Consider the following 24057-nt stretch of genomic DNA (forward strand, 5'->3'; position numbering starts at 1 on the left):
AATGGATGCTGATCCGGAGCAACTCTATTTTGTCTTAGTGCATTTATTATATTTGTCCTTGTATTGATGTAACATTTCATAGGACTTAGTCTTTTGTTGTATTTGGACAATCAGAATGTCCGAATCATTTCTATTGTCCAGTCCTATGTAAGCACTCTAGTTAATTCGTTGTAACCTTCACTCCTATTTATAGGAGCATTCAATACAAGTCAACAACGGATCTTTTCACTTAACTTTTGGCACTTTGCTAAGTTATTTCAAACTTCTTTCAAACATTCTTCTTGTTCTTCGTTTATTAACTTTACCTTGATCATTTATTCTCATTGTTCATTAAATGAGTTGATCATTTGCTGAATCTGTTATCTAAGACTTGACTGGTCTTTCCAGGCTTGACTTGAACATTTATTAGCAAGCAGAAATTGATCTTAAACATTCATTCAAGGTTTGAGTTTTCAAACCTTGTCCCTACGCATTAGATCGATCTTGTTCTCTCAATCTACCACCGCGACCACGACCAGCCGAGGGTGATGGTTTTCAAGTGGCATTGAAGGCAACCGTAGGGGATGATGATTGATGAAGGGCTTGATAAAACATCTCGTGGCTTTCGGTTCTAGCAAGTAAATTATAAAATGATGGAGCAGGTCTAGCAGAACGAATTTTGGTAGAGAAGGTTTCAAATGAAGGGTCTAAGCTACAAAGAAACCAGTGAAGTTAGTCACTGTCATCAACCGGATGCCCAATGGTGGCAAGCTAATTACAAAGACATTTGAACAACCGGCCATAGTCAGCAACATGTTTATTTCCTTTCTTAATGAGTCGAAGCTGATCACAGATTGTGTGAACTCTTTCAATAAAAGAGTTGTCATAGGCGGCCTCCAGGGCTGACCATAGTTGTTTAGTAGTGGATAGTCCAACGATTAATGTAACTTCTTCCTTAGACAGGGAAGCATGAAGAATGATTATTGTTTTTTGATCAGCCAAAACCCAGACATAATAATCAAGGTTGTCAACAGTTTTAGCGGACTCAATACGAGTAGGAGAGGGAGAAACATTGGTTCCATCAACATGATGGAGAAGATTTTGATAAGAGAGAATACAGATGAATTGATTTTTCCATAGCAAATAATTTGAAGGGCCAAGTTTAATAGTTAGAATACGGATGATAATGTTCAATGGGATGTTGGTATCGATGGATGATTAGGAGGCCATGGTAGAATGAAGAAAACAGATGGGGAAGAAGGAACAGGATGGAGGAATATAAAAGATCTGGAAGATAGAAAGAAAGAGGAAGAGCCGATTGAAGGCTCTGATACCATTTAATTAATTGAAAAGTGAATACCCACTAAAGAGAGGGGCAAAGAATATATAGAAAACAAAGTTACACACACGTAGAGAAAGAATGATAAAATGACATAAACTACCCTAAACAAAACAATCTAGTTAACAATTTCTCGTTTCTTCATGTTTATTTAGTTACAATAGAGTTGGTTGTACCTGGATCCATTTTGGCTTTTGAGGTTATCGTTTTTATTGCTTCCGTTGTGCACATTTGTGGAATTTAAATCCCTCATATATATATATATATATATATATATATATATATATATATATATATATATATATATATATATATATATATATATATATATAATAAGAATGAAATCATTGGTAGGAAGGTAAACAAATCATCAAATGAATCAAAAGTAAATTGATTTACAAGAAAAAAATCCCAAAAAAAATACATTCATGATCAATTTTTCAATGAATAAAGCAAATAATCTTTATGATAATTTTAGTAAATAACAACAAAATCATCGCAAAAATGATTTATCGTGATTTTTTTTTCCAAATTTTTTTTCATGTTACTTTTGATTTATTTAATTATTCGTTTTTTTTTTGTTCACTAAAAAAATATGCAGAAAAAAAAACTTTCTTTATCTTCCTACTAATCATTTCCTTCTAACCGTGTATATATATATATATATATATATATATATATATATATATATATATATATATATATATATATATATATATATATATATATATATATATATATATATATACACCCAAATCCCAGCTCATATAAGAATATAATAATAATATTTTATCCCTTACCTGATGGTTGTAGATATAACGTTTCATTTCTTTCTTGTGCTCACCGGTTAAATGTGTATTAATGGTTCCACTGATGTACAAGATGATAAGCTGCACATACAAACATAGAGTCAAGCGGTGAATTTTAAGAGGAAGTGATTATAAGGTTAGTGATCTATCATTTTGACGGTGGTGAATGGTATAGATATGGGGTTGTGGTGTTGAATAAGTGTGTTTGTTGCTAAGGACGGATGGTGGTGGTGTGAGTAAATGTTATTTGGCAAATGATTATCATGATATAATCCATTGATAAATCATGTATAAAAGTATTTTAATGGTAAATCGTGTTAAAAAGAATTAAATTGCAATATCATAGGATTTGTACAGGACTGCTGAGTTAATGGTAAATTGTATACCTAAAATGACTAAATATGTCTTAAAATAAAAATTTATTATTATACAAAGTTATTTTCTCAATAATAAGTGTCATATTTTCCAGTGGGATGAGTTCATGGTTCTGTTGCAGATCTTTCGGTTGCATGATAGACCTGATAGATTGGGTTGGCTGGGAAATGTGTTTGATGTCTTCTCTGTTTCTTCAACTCGCTCGTATATAGATTCTAATATGCTTGATATCTGTGGTGCGTAGACTAGGTGAAATAACTAGGTTCCTATCAAAATCAATATTCTTATTTGGAGGATTAGACTTGAAGGTATCCCTACCAGGGAGTGATTATCTTACCGAGGGACAGAGATGCATTCGATTATGTTCCCGGTTTGTTATAGTATTGTGGATACTAACGATCATCTGTTTGTGGGTGTAAGTAGCTCAAGGATATTCAGAGACAGATTGCGTTATGGTGGGACGTTCATCTTCCCGATCAGTTTACTATTATTGATTTTCTCTCTTGGTCTAATTTTGTTTCCTTAAGAGGTGGTCAACGAAAGGCTTTTGATACGGTGATGTTATTTACTATTTGGTGCCTTTGGAATTTTCTTAATTCCACTATTTTTGGAATAGGTCTTACTAGGAAATACCTTATTTTTGATGAGGTTGTTGAGAGATCATTTTTATGGATTTCCAATAGGCATAGTAAAGCTAAGCTTGGTTGGACTGTTTAGCCTCATAATCATGATTTAACTTCTAAATTGTTGTAATGTACTTTTTCTAGCTTTTTACTAGTTTTTTTAATAAAATCTTTCTCTGTTCCAAAAAAATCTAGTTAAAACTGTTAATACTAATATCATCCACCAATGACATGCAAGCTCGTTGTTCAAGTCTATAGATAATAGCATTCCTCTCCTTCAAAATCGCCCATAGAGCCCCGTATACAAGAGAAAGTTGTATTTTACGCCTTTGTTTGGATCACATGATCACACGTAAATTTGCATCTATAAATCTTTACATGCCTAAACCCACATATTGAAGAAAGAAAAACTAACCTCCATATAATCGCGGATTATATAACTTGCGGCTCCATACAACCAATGTTTTCCCTTCTACGGTTGAATACTTATGAGTTGTTTTCTAGTTTGTAATATTGACTTTTGTAAAAGGGAATAATATCAAATAAAATATATTTTGATGGAACAGTCATGTAGCTTTTATTATTTCTATTTGTACTAACAAATGTTCAACTTAACTGTCCCATACATTTCTTAACTAATAAACAGGTCCTCTATCGTGTAATCATACATCAATCTTTCCAATTAATGAAAAGGAAAGTCCTATACAATTTTATGATATCGTTCCTCATATTTCTCTTATGTTAAGTTCTCTCGCTTGTTTTATTTATTGTTTACTTCAGTGATTGTTATTATACTTATTCTAAAAATAGTCTAAGGGTTCTTAACTGTATCAATTTGCATCAGAGCCACAATGGTTTTTGTCTCTCCAACTTTCAGATTATAACTTAAAGAAAACTATGATTTTCCTTCATTTCTTGAAAGCTAAGAATGAACTCTAGATATATACCACATCACTCAAATATTTTTAAAATCATGGATAATAAAAATTACTTACCTTTGTACTTAATAAATGTTGCTAATGGTATAGATTGCTCTACATGAGCACCTATAATGAGAGTCATACAATATGAACATTGGAAAACCAAAATGGGAAATTATCTAAAAATGAAGGGAAGGATATTGGGATATATATATATATATATATATATATATATATATATATATATATATATATATATATATATATATATATATATATATATATATATATATATATATATATATATATATATATATATTGAGCATGGTACTCATTTTCCTTATAATAGCCACTAAAGAATAATGTTTCCGCAAAGTTCTTGTTTGGTCAACAAGCTTAATGACAACTCACCCAAGATCTTGAGAAATTAGATAACAATGTAATAGATAATGTTGAGCATGTGGATGGAATACCTCTACGGCTATATAATTAACTATATAAAGAATGGTTAAAAGAACCAAATACTACAAAGACAAAAGATCAACTTCTATAATCAATGACGTTGATAGCTTTCACATTGTTCATGTAGAATCTTTTAAGGATGCATGTAACATATATAAACTTATTAGTAACAAGTTAGCCCTCTTAACAGTATCATAAGAAACCTCAAGACTACCATTAAGTTCATGAATGGTCTAAGAGACAGATAGATAACTTTTAAGAGGTTTTTATAAGGAAATATAAATCTGAAAGAATGGATATTCGTGACCTGTTTGGAGATCCTCAAGATGAAGATTCAACTGTACTCCATCAAAATCAAAACACTTACCTTGTTTTGCACAACTCATAATTTTGTTTTATATATCAACTCTCAAATTCATCCACATTTAGAATCTTTTTTATCTATTGTACAAACTTATACACCAACTAATAATGTCTATCCACCTCAACCTCATGCTCATGTATATTAAAGATCTATATGCTTATAGAATGATATTTGTAGATAATATATGACCCTAAAAGGTCACAATAACAACAACTTGATGAAAATATAACATTTATAAGTATTCTATTCTTGATAGATAAATATAACTCTTGTAATTAATTGAAAATTATTTATTTCATGGAAATATTAATTTTTAATGTTAAGTATCATTATATATAATAATGTATGATTTATTAAGTCATATACATCTTTTTCGACTCGAAATACTTTTTTCATTTAGATAATTGGATAAAGGTATATAACTTATAAAATAATGAGAGTTTTTTTTTTTTTTTTTTTTTTTTTTTTTTTTTTTTTTTTATAAAAATATCTTCCTTTTTATATGTTAAACTGTAAGTGTAAAAGCTTGGAGACAAGATGGAGCCAGTCATGCATTTACTTATTATAATGGTAAGGAACATGCTTCTAAAGTTAGGCAAAACACCATCATGAAGCATGGGTCTTAAAGTGTTAAGACCTATGGGATAAAGACTAAAAGAAAGAACATATAAGCTAGTTGTTTCTCTTCCTTTCTACTTGATCAAATTTTGAATTCTCCATCTCTCTCTCTCTCTCTCTCTCTCTCTCTCTGTCTCTCTCTCTCTCTCTCTCTCTCTCTCTTTCTCTGTATTCTCTCTTTCACTCTTAAAGGTTAAGCACTTTCTAGAAATAAAGATGCTACTTGTATATCTATTTAAGTTAATACTTGTGTTATAAAAGCTTAAGAGATTTTTTCTATAACAATAAGAAGACTATCATCTTGTCAAGTTGCAAAACTGTTGGTGTTTCTAACCAAGATGGGGTTCTACTCTACATTCTTCATCAACATCCAACCTCTGAAGAGAACCAAAGTCTTCAAAGGTTGTAATCTTTTCTTCCTACGGTTTTCTTAATCTTTACATGTTTGCAAAATGATCATTGGTAGGTTAAAATAGTTTTAATTTTATTCTTAATTTTAAAGCTTTTGTTGTCGTTTTGTAGTGTTTTAGAAACCAATTTTTGAATAAAACTCCACAATTAGTATCAGAGCTATTTTTGAAAGATTTGTTTGATATTATAGTATTCGGTATAATATTTTTTTGAAAAGCATGGATTGTTTTCTTTTTGTAAGAAAATCGATACATATTTTCTGTGACAACTTTAAAATGTTTATACTTATCATTTTTTATGACTAGAAGCTTACATGCATCTTTTTAGTCATAAAAGTTGTCATAAAAAAACAAAGTGTTGTTTTATATAAAATTAGGTATGTATATGTGTATTATATGCATAAACTAGCCATGGACCTCTTGTGTTGTTGTATGTGTTGCTTTGTTAAAATGTTTGTAATATTTATTTATTCATATCGTATATAACAGTTAACTAGATAAATTTTCATCTTGTTTATTTTTGTAAGTAATAGATTAGTTTTAGAAATAATTTATTTTTATAAAAATGTAACAAGACGAAGATGAAGACCATTTTCGAGGATCAAGTGTCACCCCATGATTTTATATAGTTTTATAACTTTTATAAAATTGTGAAGTTTTGTTACTTGGAGTCGTCAAAGCATGTGGGAGAACAAAAGTGCAACAAGTTGAAGATTTGGTCTCATATGTCCCTTACAAATGGACTTGACATTTTTGTGATGACTCACAAAATGTCACTAGATATGGTTGGTTTATGCAGATATATTTTAATACTCTGTTATGCTTGTTTTATATTTTTATATTACGCATGTTTGTAAAACTAGATTTTAAAATGATAGCTAATTCTTTAAACATAAAATGATCACATTGAGTTTAGATTTACAATTTGTCTTTTACATAAGATGTACCAAATTGTTGTAGCAATTTTTATAAAAACCTTAATAATGACAAATTTTGACGACTAAATATTATAAGTTTAAAATTAAGATTTTAGAGACTTATCAAACTCCAAACATTATATAATAAAAATAAAGTTTTATTAAAAGGTTTATAAATGTTTCTTTAGCGTTCAAATGTCAAAAGTTAACACAACATATTAAATTTAAAATTTAACCGCGTCAATTATATAAATTAAATTTTATAAAAGTAGCATTTCTATAAAATGTGATTTTACTAAAAGTATAACATTGCTTACTAGATGCATGTAATAACCATGATATCATATGCTTTTTTAAATATAATTATAAAACATGAAAATACCCCTTATTAAACACAAATCTTTCAAATCCAATTTGAAAGCACTCATACGTTGCTTGTATAAGCTGGCGGGATAAATGATATCTAATTGTTAGTTTTATCTTTTGATGGTCGAGGTGTATTCAAGATTACAATAAACTATTTATAGGCTAATTACACATGTTCATCAAACTGGAGGGTTTTATCTGAAATCCTTGGTCATAAAGGTCACCTAAACAAGAAAGATTTGAGGCATAGATGGGATCAAAATGTCTATTAACATAAACTATTAGTGATCCCATAAAACTACGAATCATATGCTACAATATAATTGATAATCGATATCTACCTTATTGAATTTGATAATTGGGATAAAAGATGCCCTACCATTGTATTGTAAAACAATGTTTGTTTTGGAAAAATATATGTTTTAATTATATTGTCTAAATATATGTCTTCTGCTCAAAGCAAATACTTTTGAGTCAAACATGATTTGAATCAAACTTATTGATTCGATGACTGATTATTTACTTACTCGTTTTTCTTATAACGATCACATTTATATTCTAAAATGATTAAATTCATTTTAGAGAATTGGATCTCTTAATAGAATTATAAAGTAAATATCAATGTTTTTTAAATAATAAGTTTTATAAGCAAACACTTTTGAATCAAACATGATTTGAATCAAACTTATCTATGTCATTGTTATCTTTATTATACAAATAAAATACATATATTCCAACTTCAAGTAATGGATTTCAGAAGGCAACTAATGTAGTTTATTTTACATATGTGAATCTTATTTATGTATAAGAGATTACTAATGACATTTTTACTATATAGTATAAAAAATAATTATACATGTTCAATAGTTGAACAATAGCTTCCATAACCTTCCTCCCTGAGGGGTGGATAGTTTCTTGGAGGCTAATCTAGTAGTTCTAAATTATCCCTTACAGATAAATAAAAAGTTGGATAGTTACCAATTTGAATAAATATTATTTTATTCAAATTAGGGTTATCTACGGTTTCTAAGTTGCACTATAAAATAATCCCTTGGGCTAGGAATTTCACTATAAAATGATCCCTTGGGCTAGGAATTTCAGCCACTTCATTCTCACAAGAAGCCAACCGAAATTTCATATCCCCTCTCTTCTCTCTTCTAGTCTCCTCATTGCTAGGGTTGGGTTTGAACCAACAGAGGCACGAGATTTCTGGTGCTAGTTTCCAAGTGATTACAAGAGCAATTGGATTTGATTTGTTTATTATAACAAATCAAAAGGTATGTAATCTTCCTCTATGAATTCTGATTTCATCAGGGTTTTGTAGTTTGATAATTCATAGTATGTTGCCTTTATGTGAAAGACATAGATCCCTTAGGTTTCATGTGCCTTAATATGATTAATTATTTAATTGTTTTTCCGCTTAGAGCATTGTTATTGTAGTCTACGTTTTCAGTTAGTTGTATCAGAGCTATGGCTGTCTTTCATCTAGTTGTACATTAGTTAATTAAACAATTTTTTTTCGGTTTTTTGATTCTCACGACGTGAGAGTTGATGCTCACGACGTAAGCTCTGGAGAAATTCAATTTTTTTTCATTTTTTATCTGCCTAATCTATTTTTGGATGCTTATTATTTTGTAATGATATGTTTTGTATCTGCCAAATCCAAATTTGCCTATATATTTGATAATTAAATAAAAGCCTACAAACTATGAGATAATTCTTTGACTTAATTGATTATTTAATTGACTAATATAATTCATTTTTAAGTGTTTAAATGAGTAATTTAGATATTGATTGATTCTAAAAATTAATGTCAAATCTTATTGGTTTAATTTAAATTGAATTAATTTATTAATTTCGAATTTTGTAAATTAAACGTAGTATTTTTGGAAAAGTTTTAAAATACACCTTATATATATAATATTAAAAGTATATATATATATATATATATATATATATATATATATATATATATATATATATATATACTATATGTATAAGACAAAGTCAGTCAAATCATTAGTACACCTCATTCACGAAGCCATACTATAAGGAGCGTTTAAGGAAGCGGCCTATAAAATAACCGTCATTGTATATGCACTATTACCCATCGTTCTCTTATATGGTCGAGGGTCGTTAGCTGAACGGATTTGATAGGACATAATCTCATTAATAAGTATAATGATATAAAGTAACTAAACGATTTTTAAAATCCCACTCTTAGTTACTTTAGGAAAAATGTGAAAAGTATGATAATCAATGAAAACGCACATCATGCTTTATATGTCGTTAGTGGAGTGTGTGTGGTTAAGCGACACACTAATAGAGACTATATAGATATATCATTGACTTCTTGAAAATTATCATTGATGATGGAGCGTGTATAGTTAACTAACACATCAATGTGAGATGGTAAATGACATCAAGGTTGTCAAGTCGGTTTGCATGGTTATTCACATCTCGTTTATGATCCTCGGTATCCAAGTCACAAAAGTGAAAGCATCATCTGAGATCAAACATGCCATTGATAAGAATCAATGAATCTCAAAAGATCTAGGAGTTTCATAAGATTGGAATTGGTAAAAGCCTTACCTACCTAAAATAGATTCGAATTTGACTACGACATCCCTCTTCAAAGTTCGAATCAAAAATATGGATCCTATCCTTAATTTAGTTTTTAGGTTAATAATTAAGCATTAAAATCGACTAACTTGAATTCTCTTTTCTCCTAAATTTTAGATGTCTTATGAAGATAGAAATGGTCTTCCTCGTTCTTTTGGAAATGTTTTTCCTCTTCCTTCTAACGATGATCTTCCACATTCTAATCAAGGTGAACATGTTTTCTCTTCTCCGGGAAATGGTGGAACTGAACATCATGCTTCTTTAACTGTTCCTCTTTATGCGACTCTCCCAACGTCATGTTTTCTCAAGTTGAAGGAAATGAAACTATTCAATCCCTATTGGCATGTAAACATCAAGATGGAAATTCTTTATGTGTGCATGTTCTGAAAATGAAATCGTACACTGATAAGTTAGAGAGAATGGGTATCATTTTCCTAAGGGAGCAATCCATTGATTTGGTTCTTCTCCCGCTTACTAAATCATATGGTCAATTTGTTGAAAACTTTCATAGGAGGAAACTCAATGTGACCCTAATAGATCTGACCCAAAAGTTTATAGTTGTTGAAGTAGAAATGCTTAAGAGCACATCTGAAGCAAAGTTGCTTATAGGGTCTAATTCTAAGGTTTCCATGGACATTGGTGATGGTTACATTGGTGTTTCAGAAAAGATTTATCTTCCCAATGGAAAGGGATCGGCCAAAGTCAAACTGTTTGATCATATGGTATACAGAAATGGTTGTTCTGAGATTATTCCATGTGTTAAGCCCAAATAGTCCATTTGTTTTTACTGCCAATTGAAGGGACATTGGTTGCGAAGCTACCGATAGTACCTGAAAAGATCTCAGAGATAGTGAAGTCAAGTTGTGTGACTCTACTTTAGGTACATCCATTATCTAACTCCATTGTTTTTCCAAGTTACTATTTATAGACTCTTAATACATCATGTAATGATCACATTTGATTTTATTGCAGGATCTAAGAGAAAGAAGGAAGCTTAAGCATAGTGAGCTAAATCTAATCATGGAAATGGACTTCAGTCACATGGTTCGATAATCAGAATTTGGAGCTACTATTTAGGAGTTAGGATAATTTAATAGATTTTTATTACACTTAGTAGATGTCTAGAAACATAGTTTTAACTTTATGCGTTTAAAGGATAAGTTCCAAATTTTCATTTATTTTCTATAAAAGCGAAAATTTGGTTTATTTGGTTGCCTCATTTTATACTTCCCTACAATGGCATTCATGAAAGTGTTGGTTAGATTTCTAATATTAGCAATATTAATTGTGGATTTGATTCTTATGATGTCGTTTGTGGTATTTTCATAATTGAGCAAGTGAAAACAAATATCATTTCCAACTGGACAGATACTTGGTATTATACAAGTCGCATTGTATATTATATGAGAATCATGTGAATTTGATAATTATAACTAACTCATTAGTCACATGTTTATAGTGAAGGACTATTGGATCTATTACATGTTGATATGGACTATTCAGATCCACCATAAAGGATGATAACTCTATTCATCATGATTTTCTAATGTTTGAGTAAACATGGTTGCGCTTATAAGATTAAACATATTTATGATACTTTGAAAAGGTTCAAAGAGTAGTAGGAAAAATAAAAAGAATCTATTAGGAAGAAAGATAAAAGATTCTCTAATCTGGTAAGAAAGGAGAATACTTTAGGATCATGTTTTGTGATCATATTAATGATTGTGAAACGATATCATAATTGGTCCTCGAGAACATCTTAGTACAATTGTATGACTAAGAAGAGGAATCGGACATTGTTGGAATGTTTGAATCATGAGGTGAGTGATACTTCGTTTCCATTCGAGTTTTAGAGCCACAATCTAGTTATTACAAGTCATATCTTGAAACTTCTTTCAAACTAAGAAGGGTCAAAACACCACAAAAATGTGGAGTAAAATGCTTTCTTACTCTCGCACATTTAGAATTGGAGTTATGATGTTTTCATTAAAACAAAAAGGATAAAATGAGACTAATTCTATGAAGTGTTTTCTTGTCGGGAATCCACACAAACTTTTGATTAATTGTTTTAGCTCGTCAATGAATGTTCCTTGAGAGAAAAACTCATATGTCAAGAAGTCCGTGGGAGTTTTATTGATCTTGAGAGTTGTAAGAGTCAACCAACAATAAACTTTTTAGTTATCACTAGCACGCGACCTAAGGTTAATAACCAATCATGTTTGATTGAGACATTCTTATCTCTGTGCACCTTCCAATTGAGATGGAAATGCTTATGAGTTCTATGTTTTTCATTTAACCATAAAAGCATAACGCCAAGTCAATGAAAGTAAATTGACCAATATGGTTAAGTTGCTTAACAACACGCTAGCACTGGTAGGCCCTTGAGCTACTAGAGAGTAAGAAATTTAGAATAAGCAAAGTTCAATCCATGGAGGAAAGCTACATTTGAATTTGATTTTATCCTAAACCTTGTCTTATGATTGTGGGTTGGAAATGGTAGATATACATGGATGGGAACGTATGCACCATAAAATCTAGGTGGCAAAGTTTTTGCTCTAGTTCATGTAAATGATTATGAGAAAACACTTTCTCTAGTAGATTTTACAGGATCTGATAAAGATCAGTATCGGTATTGCTTGTATTAATTGCATTCTCAAATTCACAATAAGATTACAACATCCCTCTTTATATTTCGAATTATGAGAAATGGAAAGTAATTGATTGAACTTTCATAGACTTATAGTTATAAGTTATGAAAGGATTTAAACACACACATATGCTAGCCAATGAAGGTGTATAAGCTTAAGAAGTCTAGTTGGAGACTTATCAAAGAATCGCGTAACATAAATCTGTACTTCAGTAAGAAATTCAAGAGTATTGATTTTTAGAAGTTCAGTTGATTTCTGTGTACATGTCACAACTAGTGGGAGCATAATCATTATGCCATTATTGCATGTTCACAATACTGTTCGTAGGAAACAAAAGTTTTAAATTTGAAAGTTGAAAATTTTGAAAATTGTTTCGCCATGATAGACTTAAGGGAGAGGACACTCATACTTTGTTTTGAATCTAAATGTTTAGATCGTATAGTATAATATAAATTAGTAATAGACATATGTGAATATCACCTTGAAATGGTTCAACATAGGATATTCGATATATGAGAATATTATAGCAAGAGATTGAACATATATGAAATCCTTATGTGAGACATGATGAATCGAGTCCCATATGCTTTGGATATAGGATCGATTACATATGTTATAATATTCACTTATTCTAGTTTTTCAAATGCTTAGAGCATTGTGAGAAAAAATACTAGAGTTTTGTGTGACTAAAGTTGTTAAACAACTATCAAGAATATTCTAAGGATTGGTAGCTTGTGGACAGTCGGAAGTATGGTATTGTTTGGTAGGACCATAGTGACATGTTTTAGATTGAGATGATTTCTGGTCAAATTTGATGGTCGTATGGGAATATGGAATAGTTTCCATAATGGGAGTTGATTATTATAATCCACATGTGAGTTGGAAACTTTATTGCAAGAGAAGTGTTCAAGGAGTGTACCTTGAATTTGAAATTACCATGGAATTGTTTCTAGTAAGAAAGTTCCAATGGAACATTATGTAATATCGTTGGCTCAATCTCTATGACATAGTAGCCTCGACATCATAGAAGGTCAATGCATGTAAAGTTGGAATTCCAATACATTTTAGATAGTGATAAGAATTTGGAATTGTGAAGTGAGCATCATTGGAAAATTGTCCAGTTGATCTGTTCACAAAGGAAGGACCGTAGCAAGGCACAATATGCATATTCATAACATGGCATGACTTGATGTTTAATTCAAGTGGTTAGTTGATTACTCGAAACATTATACAATGAATAAAGTCATAATTATTGTGGTGATTAAATAATAGGATTTATTTATATTCAATAGATTTGAGACCGTAGTTAATTAGTTTATTATCGTGTTTCATTTTGCATGTTTTAGTTCCCGAATAATTTAATTATTCAAACTCCACAGTCGCTCATAATTTGGGAAGTAAGTAGTGAATTAAGAGTGTCATGAATTGGATTGTAGTTTGTCTAAGGGAGTTAGATATAGCAATTGTATTGCTACAACATTCATGATACTTAAAAATAGAGATTTAAGTATTGGATTAACCCACACTCATAGAACTACTTCTTGGATTCTATCATGAGTAATTCTAAGACAATAATATCTTATATTCTTAAAACATAGGTATATGAGTTGTAATTTACAAGTCGGTTGTGCATTGGTGTTACAAAAACGCATCAGTAACATGATGTTATAAGACGCAATATCATGTATTATTTGGTGAGTAAAGAATACAAGCATATGAGTCAAAGTATATTCGTTCCTTTTGCCTTAACCTGAAAAGTGATATCAGTGGGCCCCTCGTGATTTGGTGTTGACTTATAGTGTTGGGCCCAGTCAGGACTCAATTTATGTGTTCAATTTGAAGTCTTACATCGTCATCACAAATCAGGAAATTGGGAAACAAAACTTGGACAATGAGATTGATTATAATCAATGTCTCATGTATGTACGATATCTAGAAGAACAGAGGAATATTTGATCACTTATCTAAAGACCAATGTCCTTTTAGTTCAGAGTTCAACAGTTGCTATGGAAGCACTCTTTGCTGTTTAATTTAAAAGTTATACTAGTAATTTTGCTTTAGACTTATCCAACTGGGAGACGGTTGGACTAGGTGTCTAAGCTACTAACTAAATTAGTATAATCTTGAATTATTAGCAAAGTCGTTTTGGGTTTCTCTCAAACCTAGTAATTGAATAGGCTGACTTTTCACAGAGAGATATTGATTTATTTATTTATTAAATGATTAATAAATAGCAAGAAATGAGTTTATTAATATAATATTAAAAGAATATATTAATTAGAAATAGTAATATTTAAATAATAATTCATTAGAAACTAATTAGAACTAATTTTGGGATTAATTGGATAAATTATAAGTCCAAAGGTTAAAGTATAATTGTTCAGTAGTTGAACAAGAGGTTCTAGAACCTTCCTCCCTTAGGGGTGGACGGTTTCTTGGAAGCTAATCTACGGTTTCTAGATTATCCCTTACAGATAAATAGGAAGCTGGATAACTACCAATTTGACAAAATATTATTTTATTCAAATTAAGGTTATCCAAGGTTTCCAAGTTGCACTATAAAAGGATCCCTTGGGCTAGGAATTTCGGCCACTCCATTATCACAAGAAGCCAACTGAAATTTTTTATCCCCTCTCCTCTCTCATGAAGTCTCCTCAATGCTAGGGTTGGGTATGAACCATCAGAGGCACGAGATTTCTGGTGCTAGCTTCCAAGTCACTACAAGATCAATTGGATCTTATTTGTTTACAATAAAAAATCAAAAGGTATGTAATCTTCCTTTATGTGATTTCATTAGGGTTTTGTAGTTTGATAATTCATATTATGTTGTCTTTATGTTAAATACATAGATCTCTTAGGTTGCATACGCCCTAATATGATTACTTATTTAATTTTTTTTTTCGCTTAGAGCATTGTTGTTGTAATCTATGTTTTTCATTAGGACGATGGAATGACTTTTAAAGTCAATGGGCATCGAGTCAAGTACTATGAAGAATGGATACCAAAGGAGGACAAAGAAGGAGAGAATGTGATCCTAGGGGAAACTGCTACACCATAGAGCGGGAAGGAATGCAACTCAAGACTCCTCAAAAAGAAGCGTTTATGGGTGGCAACCCACAATTTGAATTTTCTTTTCATTTCGTTTTACTTTTTGAGTTTTGCTTTATTTCTTTTTCATTTGTTTTAAAAGGTTTTTCACTCTTCTTATTTTGTCTATTACTTGTTCTTGTGAGGGAAAGCAACAAACAAGGTGTGGGTTGGGGTTTTTGTGTTTAAAAAATTAAAAAGATTTTTTTAGTAACCAGTAGCCACGGCGTGGAGTTGCTCCCATGCCGTGGGCATCAAGTTTTTCCCGATAATCACAATTTTATAAAACCCCACGGCGTAAAGGAGTTGTTCCCACATTATGGCCCATTTTAAACTCAGTAAATCTATTTTAAACCCTAAAGCTTCGTACATTTTTTATTTTTTACCAAATCCCCCCCCCCCCCCACACAAAAAAATTATTCGGCTAAAAAGAAGAACTAAGCATTCCTTATAAGGGGTGTGGATACCTTCCCTATCACAACGCATTTTAAAGCCGTGATGGCAGCATATCCCATAGTAACTCTACAATTAAGCGTGCTCGAGTAAGAGCAATTCGGGGATGGGTGACCCCTAGGAAGTTTTCGTGCCAGGAGCCTAAAGCGGACAATATTGTGATACGTGCTAGATAGGGATGTTACAAATGTTATTAGAGCTAGGGTACGAGTCGATGTGTTCAACGGGGACATCAAACCCTATAATGGGGGTGAAGATAGGTTTCACCTGATCCCACATCGGTTGGAAGGAGAGCTAAGCATTTCTTATAAGGGGTGTAGATACCTTCCGTGTCACAACGCGTTTTAAATCAGTGAATGCAGCATACCCCATAAGAACTCTGTAGTTAAGCGTGCTCGGGCAAGAGCAATTCAAGGATGGGTGACCCCCTGGGAAGTGTTCGTGTCGGGAGCCTAAAGAAGACAATATTATGATATGTGCCAGAGGGGGACGTTACAAATGGTATCAAAGCTAGGGCACATGTCGATGTGTTCGACATGGATGTCGAAAATTATAATGGGGGGGGGGGGGGGGGGTGAAGGTGGGTTGCACTTGATCCCAAATTGGCTGGGAAGGAGAACTAAGCATCCTTATAAGGGATGAGGATACATTCCCTTTCACAACGCGTTTTAAAGTCATGAGGGCAGCACATCCCATAAAAAATTCTACAATTAAGCGTGCTCGGGCGAGAGCTATTCCAGGATGGGTGCCCCCTGGAAAGTTTTCGCGTCGGAGCCCAAGGCTAACAATATTGTGATACATTCCAGATGGGGATGTTACATATTAGGTCCACTATTCACCGATTCATCCAGAGATTTATCACATTTTTCAGTAACCAAAAGTTAGAAGGTGATCGGGTGCCTAAGCTTGACGTGTTTTTCATGTGGTTTATTATTACAACAAATGTGTTATGCAACCTTCCTTATTGCATGGCAGAATTTATTATAGGAAGGAAAGCAAAGAGTAGAGAGGGATCCCCTATTTATGAGGGGATGTTGGTTATGAAGTTGCCCCGTTCTTTTGGTATTTTCGAGCAGCTCGAGGTTGCATTTTTTTACTAAGAAGGAAGGGTGCTCGTTGAACGGCCGCTTGTTTAAGAAAGCTCACATAGTGAGAGATTTGGGAACGCCAACTTTTCAATACCTTTTGATGATGCACTTGAAACACCGACGGATCCAGGAGAACGCCGAAATGTGCGGAGGAGAGGTTATGATCAGGATCCCGAGTAGGGGTGTTCGTTTCGATGGATCGGTTTGATCCGATCCAATCAAGTGAATCCAAATTGATTTCGGCTTTCAAAATATGAATCTGAATAATCCAAACTAGATTCAAATCCTATCTGATCCGATCCAATTACAATTCGGTTGAATCAGTTTTGATAATTCAGTTTTCAAAAACCTAAACATTTTAAAATGACATATAATTATAATATTACCCAACGTTACACAAAAAGCAAAGACAAATTATTTAGTTGTGATTTGAAATTTATAAACAACTAATAAGAAGATATATTATAGTTAACTATTTTTGAGAGAAAATGTATATTAATGTTTTTTTTATCAGGTGAAACGTTTTGAACCTATTTGAACAAATTACAAAATTAATAAATAACTATAGATATATATTATAAATAGATAAATAATAAATGTTTATTTGGTTTTTTTGAACTATTCAGTTCTTATTTTATAAACCAAAACCAATCCAAAATAATAATTCAGTTTTGTTGAAAACCAATCCAAAAAATCTGAATATCCGAACCAAATAGTCCAATCCAAATTGTCCAATTGGATAATTCGGTTTTATTCGAATAGTGAACAAACCTAATCCTCAGGCCAAACGTCCTATGTAAATGGGAGATGGATTACCTATGGATCCCTACCATGTTATGGTCAGATAGTATGATTATGATATTGGAAGGGGTTTAAATTTTTTGGGTGATTCCATGGAGGCGTAAATCCATCATTTGGCGATATCAACCCCGGATGGAGCTGCTGCTCATTACACTTACGTTTTGACTTGGGAGAAACGTTGGGTAGAGCACAATGGTGGTGCTGATCCGAGTGGAGCTAGTCAAGGAGACGATGAGGAGACACTATCCTTTGATTTTTATTATTTTTATGTTTGTGGTGTGTTTTAAAACTGTGCTATTTATTTTGGTTTCTTAGGATTTGGGTAAATTAGGATGCTCGAAATTTTTATTTTATGATTGTATGTCTTCCTTTTAATTATGTAACGCCTTGTTCTAAAAGTATTCGTTCATGGACTTCATAAACCAAAGCTAGGGGTGTTTTGGTTAGTTTTGGGATGGGAGTTTATTTTTAAGAAGGTTGTGGGCTGATTTGTGCTGCTAGAAGCATAGGGCTTCTCGCCACCTTTCCGTGGATATAAAGTTCATCAGAAACGGATCTAGATGGAAGGAGTTGTTATACTTTGAAGATATTGACATAATGGACCTTATGGAGAAAAAGTTCGCATGGAAGGCCATGCATGCATGCTTGGAACACGCGTGGGTATGCCCAGCGTACTAAGGCAACTTGGTCGCGTATGATTAAGGCGTACGCCCAGCGTACGTGCAGGCACGCCCAGCGTACGCTAAAAGTTATGAAACCCTAATTTTTGGATTGAGCACTATATAAAGGACATAATGGTTTCAACCTTAGCCCCCATATAAGCCTCCCCAACCTCAGAATAAACCCTAGAACGTTCATACCCTCATTTGGTGAGATTTTGACCCTGGAGAACCCATTTTGGTGGTTTAAAGCGTGGAAGAGGAAAGAAGAAAGTTGGCTTAGGAGGAACCTTGGAAGCTAGAGTTTGTGGATCTGGGATAAGTGCCTCATTTCGGACCTCTTCAATGTAAAAAGTTTTGAGCTTGATGATTAATCTCTTAGATCTCCTTTAGTTCAAGTTTATGGACTTTTGATCCGAAGATTAGGTCTTCGACACTTAAGCACGTTTCTAAGACCAGGTTTGCCTCCCTTAGAGTCATATGATTCCCAGAAGCAGTAAAGTTCCAACCTTTATGGTCCTATTAAGTCCATGCATGAAATCTAGTCCCCTTTATGGAAGTAGAAGAGTGTTTTGAGAGTTTGGGTTGGTTTGGGGCATATAAAGTCACCAAGTCAATGACTTTATGGCTTAATACATGGAATACGGCTTGGATTTGAGTTTGTAGCTTCTGAATCGGGGTATTAGGTACTTATTAGAAAGTTGACTTAATAAGGTTGTACGCTGGGCGTACAAGCCATCAGCCAGTATGCTCAGCGTACCTAGGAGTACGCCTCGCGTACGTTGTCCTTGAGCTTTTGGGCCTCGGTGTGGGTTGTGTTTGGATTATAGGTCTGTGGGCCTTAGTGGGCCATCAGGAGTCAGTGTTTATTGGCCAAGTATATGTATTGGGTTTAAGGTAAGGACCAATAATGAGGTTGGGCCCAATGTAGCAAATTGGGCCATTTATGGGTCAATAGTTGGCTTGGGAAGCCTACTTAATGTTGGACCTTTTTATAGTATGGTTTGGGCCCTAGTTATGGACCATTATGGAGTAGGGGTAAAATGGTAATTTTACCCTAAGAGTGATTATGATATTGGGCTAAGTGATATTGTGATCTTGGTAGCTCGGGGAGCCGAAGAAGCAGCAATCGGAAATTTCAGTCAGCAACCGAAAGGTTATCAGCAAAGTTCAGCAGTGCAGGTGAGTTTCCCTTTGTGTGAATGGGTCTACGGCCACAATGTCGGCCCATATAGTTATGAGTAGGAAGACTTGGGGGTTAGCCCTAGGCACTGTTTGCTAGTATGATATGCAGGACCAAGGTCTGATGTCGGGCGGGTGCCCCAGGGATGATTTATGTGATAGTTTATACTTGTTGTCTGTGTGATACATGTATGTGCTTGGTAGGGAGGTGAGTATGGGCGAGGTCCCGTACTTCACCAATTGCAGAGTGTGGATGGTGTTCCACATCTCATTAGCAGCGGAGCAGGGGCGAGGCCCATGCTAGGAAGGGAGTGAGTGTGGGCTGGGCCCGTATCTCACTATCAGTAGGAGCATGGACAGAGTTCCATGACTAATCAGTAACAGGTCAGGGGCGGGGCCCAAGATAGGCAAGGCCTTAGAACAGGAATCCAATAGTATATGTCCAGTTTATGTGTTATGATATTATTGTATGTTAGTATATGTTAGCGGGCGGGGCCCAGAGACAGGCGAGGCCTAAGAGAAATAGATCTGTACACCGAGCTGGGCTCGAAGCCAGGTCGGGCCTGGGGCAGGCGGGGCCTGTTGCAGCGGGCGAGGCCTGAAGTAGTTGGCGAGGCCTAGTATTTGCAGTATGTGTATGTGTATGATATGTGGTAGGTTGGGGAACTCACTAAGCTTCATGCTTACGGTTTTCAGTTCTGGTTTCAGGTACTTCCGGTAGCAGAGGGAAGAGCTCGGGGTGATCGCATGGCACACACCATTGATTAGTCAGCCTGGGATGTTTTACTCTGATAATGAAAATATGTTTTAGAAATTAATACTCCGAATTATGTTATGGTTTTTGATATGTTTTTATGAATATGGTTTTAGTAATGATTTAAAGAAAATTTATATTCGTGATTTTCGGGACGTTTCAAGTTGGTATCAGAGCCTTGGTTTGAGGGATTCAGACATACCCTCAGGTGTGTCTGGACTCAAACTAAGGGATTGGTATAAAAGTTTTCAAAGTGCAATTTGGTAAAAAGAGTTTTGAGAAAGAAAACAGTTTTAGAAATGCAAAAAGAATTCAGAAAGAAAAGAATTTTGATAAGAGACAAGGGTGTGGTGCATGCAATCAGCCGAGCTCAAGTAAGTACCCCAAAGTATCCATACAAGTTTATATTATGATTATCAGTTAGTAGAACAGCATGCTAGATTAGGACTAAGGATCTAGGGAGGATCCCTTATGTGCCTGTTATATGTGCTTTTGAGCTGCATGATAGCACTGGTTAGACAGTAGTAGGGTGGCTTGTTTAGGTTATGCCTGAGTATGTGAGATTATGCTGCATGCTAGTACATATTCTTGATATGAGATTATGATTGCTTGAGTATGTTATGGTTAGATTTTCCCTTGTCTGAATGCTGCTTGCTCTGTGTATTACGGGATTTTGAGTGATGGGAGTTAGCCATTAAGTGAAAACGTCACATCACATGTGATCAGGGTTGAATAATCTAAGAGTGTTGGATTTGGCCCTATTGCGCAGCTCTCATTTGAGTCTAACCGTTGTAGGGACGAGTCCTTTACTCAAAAGATTATTTGAGCCTCATCACATGTGATGGTATTTAGGTAATGACTAATTGGCATTACAAGGAAGCCTTCAGCAGCTGAGGACTGGTCTGGGTCGAGTCAAAGGTTTCCCTAGGGTAAGCCTAGGATGAGGTAGTGTTGGGAGCAGTAGTAATAGAAGAACGGACCTGGTGGAGTCGAAGCAGTTCTTGAGGAAAGTACGGATAGATGTGGATGGTAGTATGGACCTGTACTACTGAAATCAGAGGATCTGTACTCTATTCGGGAAAGGCCGAGATGAGATTGGGAAACTTGTAGTGTGTGTGTGTATGATCCCTCGGCAGTGATGAGTATTCTGATAGTCGGTGTATTATGTTTTTAGCATGGTGACATTGCGAGAGACGCCAGCGGGCGGATCAAGCACCGGAGAGGGATCAGGTTTGGGTTCAGAGGCCGAGCAACTCGAGGAGCGGATGAGGGAGTTGATATCAGCTGAGGTTACGCGCAGTATCCTAGATCAGACTCCTGTGATCTTTGGCACTGTCAAGGAGGGTATACTGGAGATCTTGGATGAGAGGCTGGGAGCCTTCCGTACCGAGATAATGGCTTTGATGGGAGCACATACTATGACATTACGGGAGTTTAGGGCTTGCGGAGCACCAGATTATCATGGGGTTAGGGACCCCATCGCCAGCAGCAGGTGATTGGCCGATGTCGCCAACGTATTCCGTACGAGCCGGTTTCCCGAGGGGGACAAGGTTAGACTCGCCTCCTATCTTCTGAAGGACAGGGCGAGGGATTGGTGGGAGGAGATTGGTCATGCCATTGGTGATGATGCCGCGTTGGACGCGATGACATGGAGCGATTTCTCGGCCAGGTTCAGGGCAGATTTTACACCGATTATTGAGGTACAGCAGTTGGCACGGGAGTTTCAGGATTTGACGCAGACTACTGAGACTGTGGCGGAGATCACCGCCAAGTTCAGAGAAAGCGCCCTCCTTGTTCCGCAGTATGTCGCGGACAAGGAGATGAAGAAGGCTCGATATCACGAGATGTTGAGGGCTGACATCAGGAAGTTCGTGAGCAGGTCCGGCTATAAGACGCTGGAAGATGTGATTTCTCGGGCTAGAGAAAGGGAGATTGATTTGGAGCAGATCCGGAAGAGGAAGCCGGATGAGATTCAGGTAGCCACAGGTTCAGGCAAAAGGCCCAACGGGTCTGATTCGAGATCGAGGGATTACCAGAGTCGTGGCCGATGCGGGAAGTGCGGCAGGACGCACGAGGGTGCGTGCAGGAATGGTAGTGGTGGAGATTCGGGCTGCTTTAAGTGCGGCTGGACTGGTCATTTCAGCAGGGATTGTACTGCTACCACCACTCAGGTATCAGACTTGATATGTTTTCACTGCAGTCAGCGGGGCCACAAGAAGGTCCAGTTTCCCAGTTTGCTTTCGGCAGGACGGGTGATGGCACCTGCCCCTGCAACTTTGAGGATCACAGGCGGCCGTCAGGACCGAGCAGAGGTGCCTGCGGTAGGAGGCAGGGCTTTTTAGATGACTACCATGGAGACGCGAGCAACACCGGACGTTGCAGGCTTGTGACTTTCATTCTGTCTTCTTTATTCATGATTATATGGTTATGGTTCTTCATCATTAATTTTAGAATTGTGTGGCTTGCTTGTAATTTAGTTATATGCCATCTGCATACCTTGGATATTAAATTGGTAGTTAGGAGTTGTGCCTTTTGGAAGCAGGTTACCTAGGATGCAGTAGCTATAGCATGCTTATGTGGGACTCAGTAGTGTCCCACTAGACTCTGGAAGGTGTTATTGGGTAATGGATTGGTTAAATCCCTAGCTGTGGTAAGCTTGGGTTCTTCAGCAGATTGATTGCGGCATAGTAGAGAAGATTGGGAATACTTTTCAAGCATGGAGCAGTGAGGTATAAGCACGGTCAAACTGGGGGAGAACCCTCTGAGTGTACAAGGGTAAGAGCACGTAGATCCAAAGTGAGTACACGGCCTCTGAGAAGGAAAAGAAGTAGCATAGTGATTGATGGATTGAGAAGTTCAGCATTCGGAGTTTGAGAAACTTCCTAACAGTTAGTTTATGTAATTGAGATGGTTAGTATTTGGTATGGAATTCGGGTTGGAGGATCGCATGTAGGACTCGAAACAGTTGGAATGAGAATTTTGAGAACGGTTAGCATGAGATGCTTTCGTGTTAGTAGTAAGTGGCAGAGACAACATGTAGAGCATGGTAGAGCGGCGGGAGAGTCGCAGCTTTCTCCGGCAGCAGTGAGAGGTGGAAAGTATTGTAAGACTACGGGGTAGCCGTAGCATTCACTAGCGGTCAGTGAGTATGGAAAGTGTTGTAAGACTGCGGGTGAGCTGTAGCATTCCCTAGCAGCTTAGTTAGTGGAGAGTGGGCGTAGGCCCGTATCTCCTAGTTAGCGGAATTTAGGCGAGGCCCTTATCTCCTAGTGATCAAGGTAGGGATCAGGAATGGGTAGTTAATGAGAATGGTATGGAGCTTGCCTACATAGCCCTAGAGAGGTGAGATCTCTGGAGAGGCCGCTCCAGGATGTAGTTGGGTGAGACCCGTGGGTGAGGCTCGTATGTGAGTAGCAGTATAAGTAAGACCTAAGAGCAGAGCTGCTTAGTAAGTATAGCCGGGTCAGACCCGTGGGCAAGGCCCGTGAGTTTAGTAGCACAGGTGGGACCTGGTAAGGACCTTAGGGTCAAGTTTGGGGATCGAGGATCCCAGGATTTTAGTGCCAGAGTGGCAGAGTAGA

The 24057-nt window shown here is 35.4% G+C and overlaps 1 protein-coding gene across 3 annotated transcripts in view; it reads right to left on the bottom strand.

Moving 5' to 3' along the window:
- The window catches only part of LOC111882311 (dammarenediol II synthase), an 83023-nt gene that overhangs the window by 35409 nt on the left and 23557 nt on the right, over positions 1 to 24057 (bottom strand). For all 3 annotated transcript variants that reach the window (XM_023878669.3, XM_023878670.3, XM_042898850.2), the window contains exon 3: positions 2119 to 2208. In XM_023878669.3, coding sequence (XP_023734437.1) covers positions 2119 to 2208 — 90 coding nt within the window. The remainder of the gene's footprint in view (positions 1 to 2118; positions 2209 to 24057) is intronic.

This window comes from Lactuca sativa, chromosome 3 (genome assembly GCF_002870075.4).
Source record: "Lactuca sativa cultivar Salinas chromosome 3, Lsat_Salinas_v11, whole genome shotgun sequence".
Classification (NCBI taxonomy): Eukaryota; Viridiplantae; Streptophyta; class Magnoliopsida; order Asterales; family Asteraceae; genus Lactuca; species Lactuca sativa.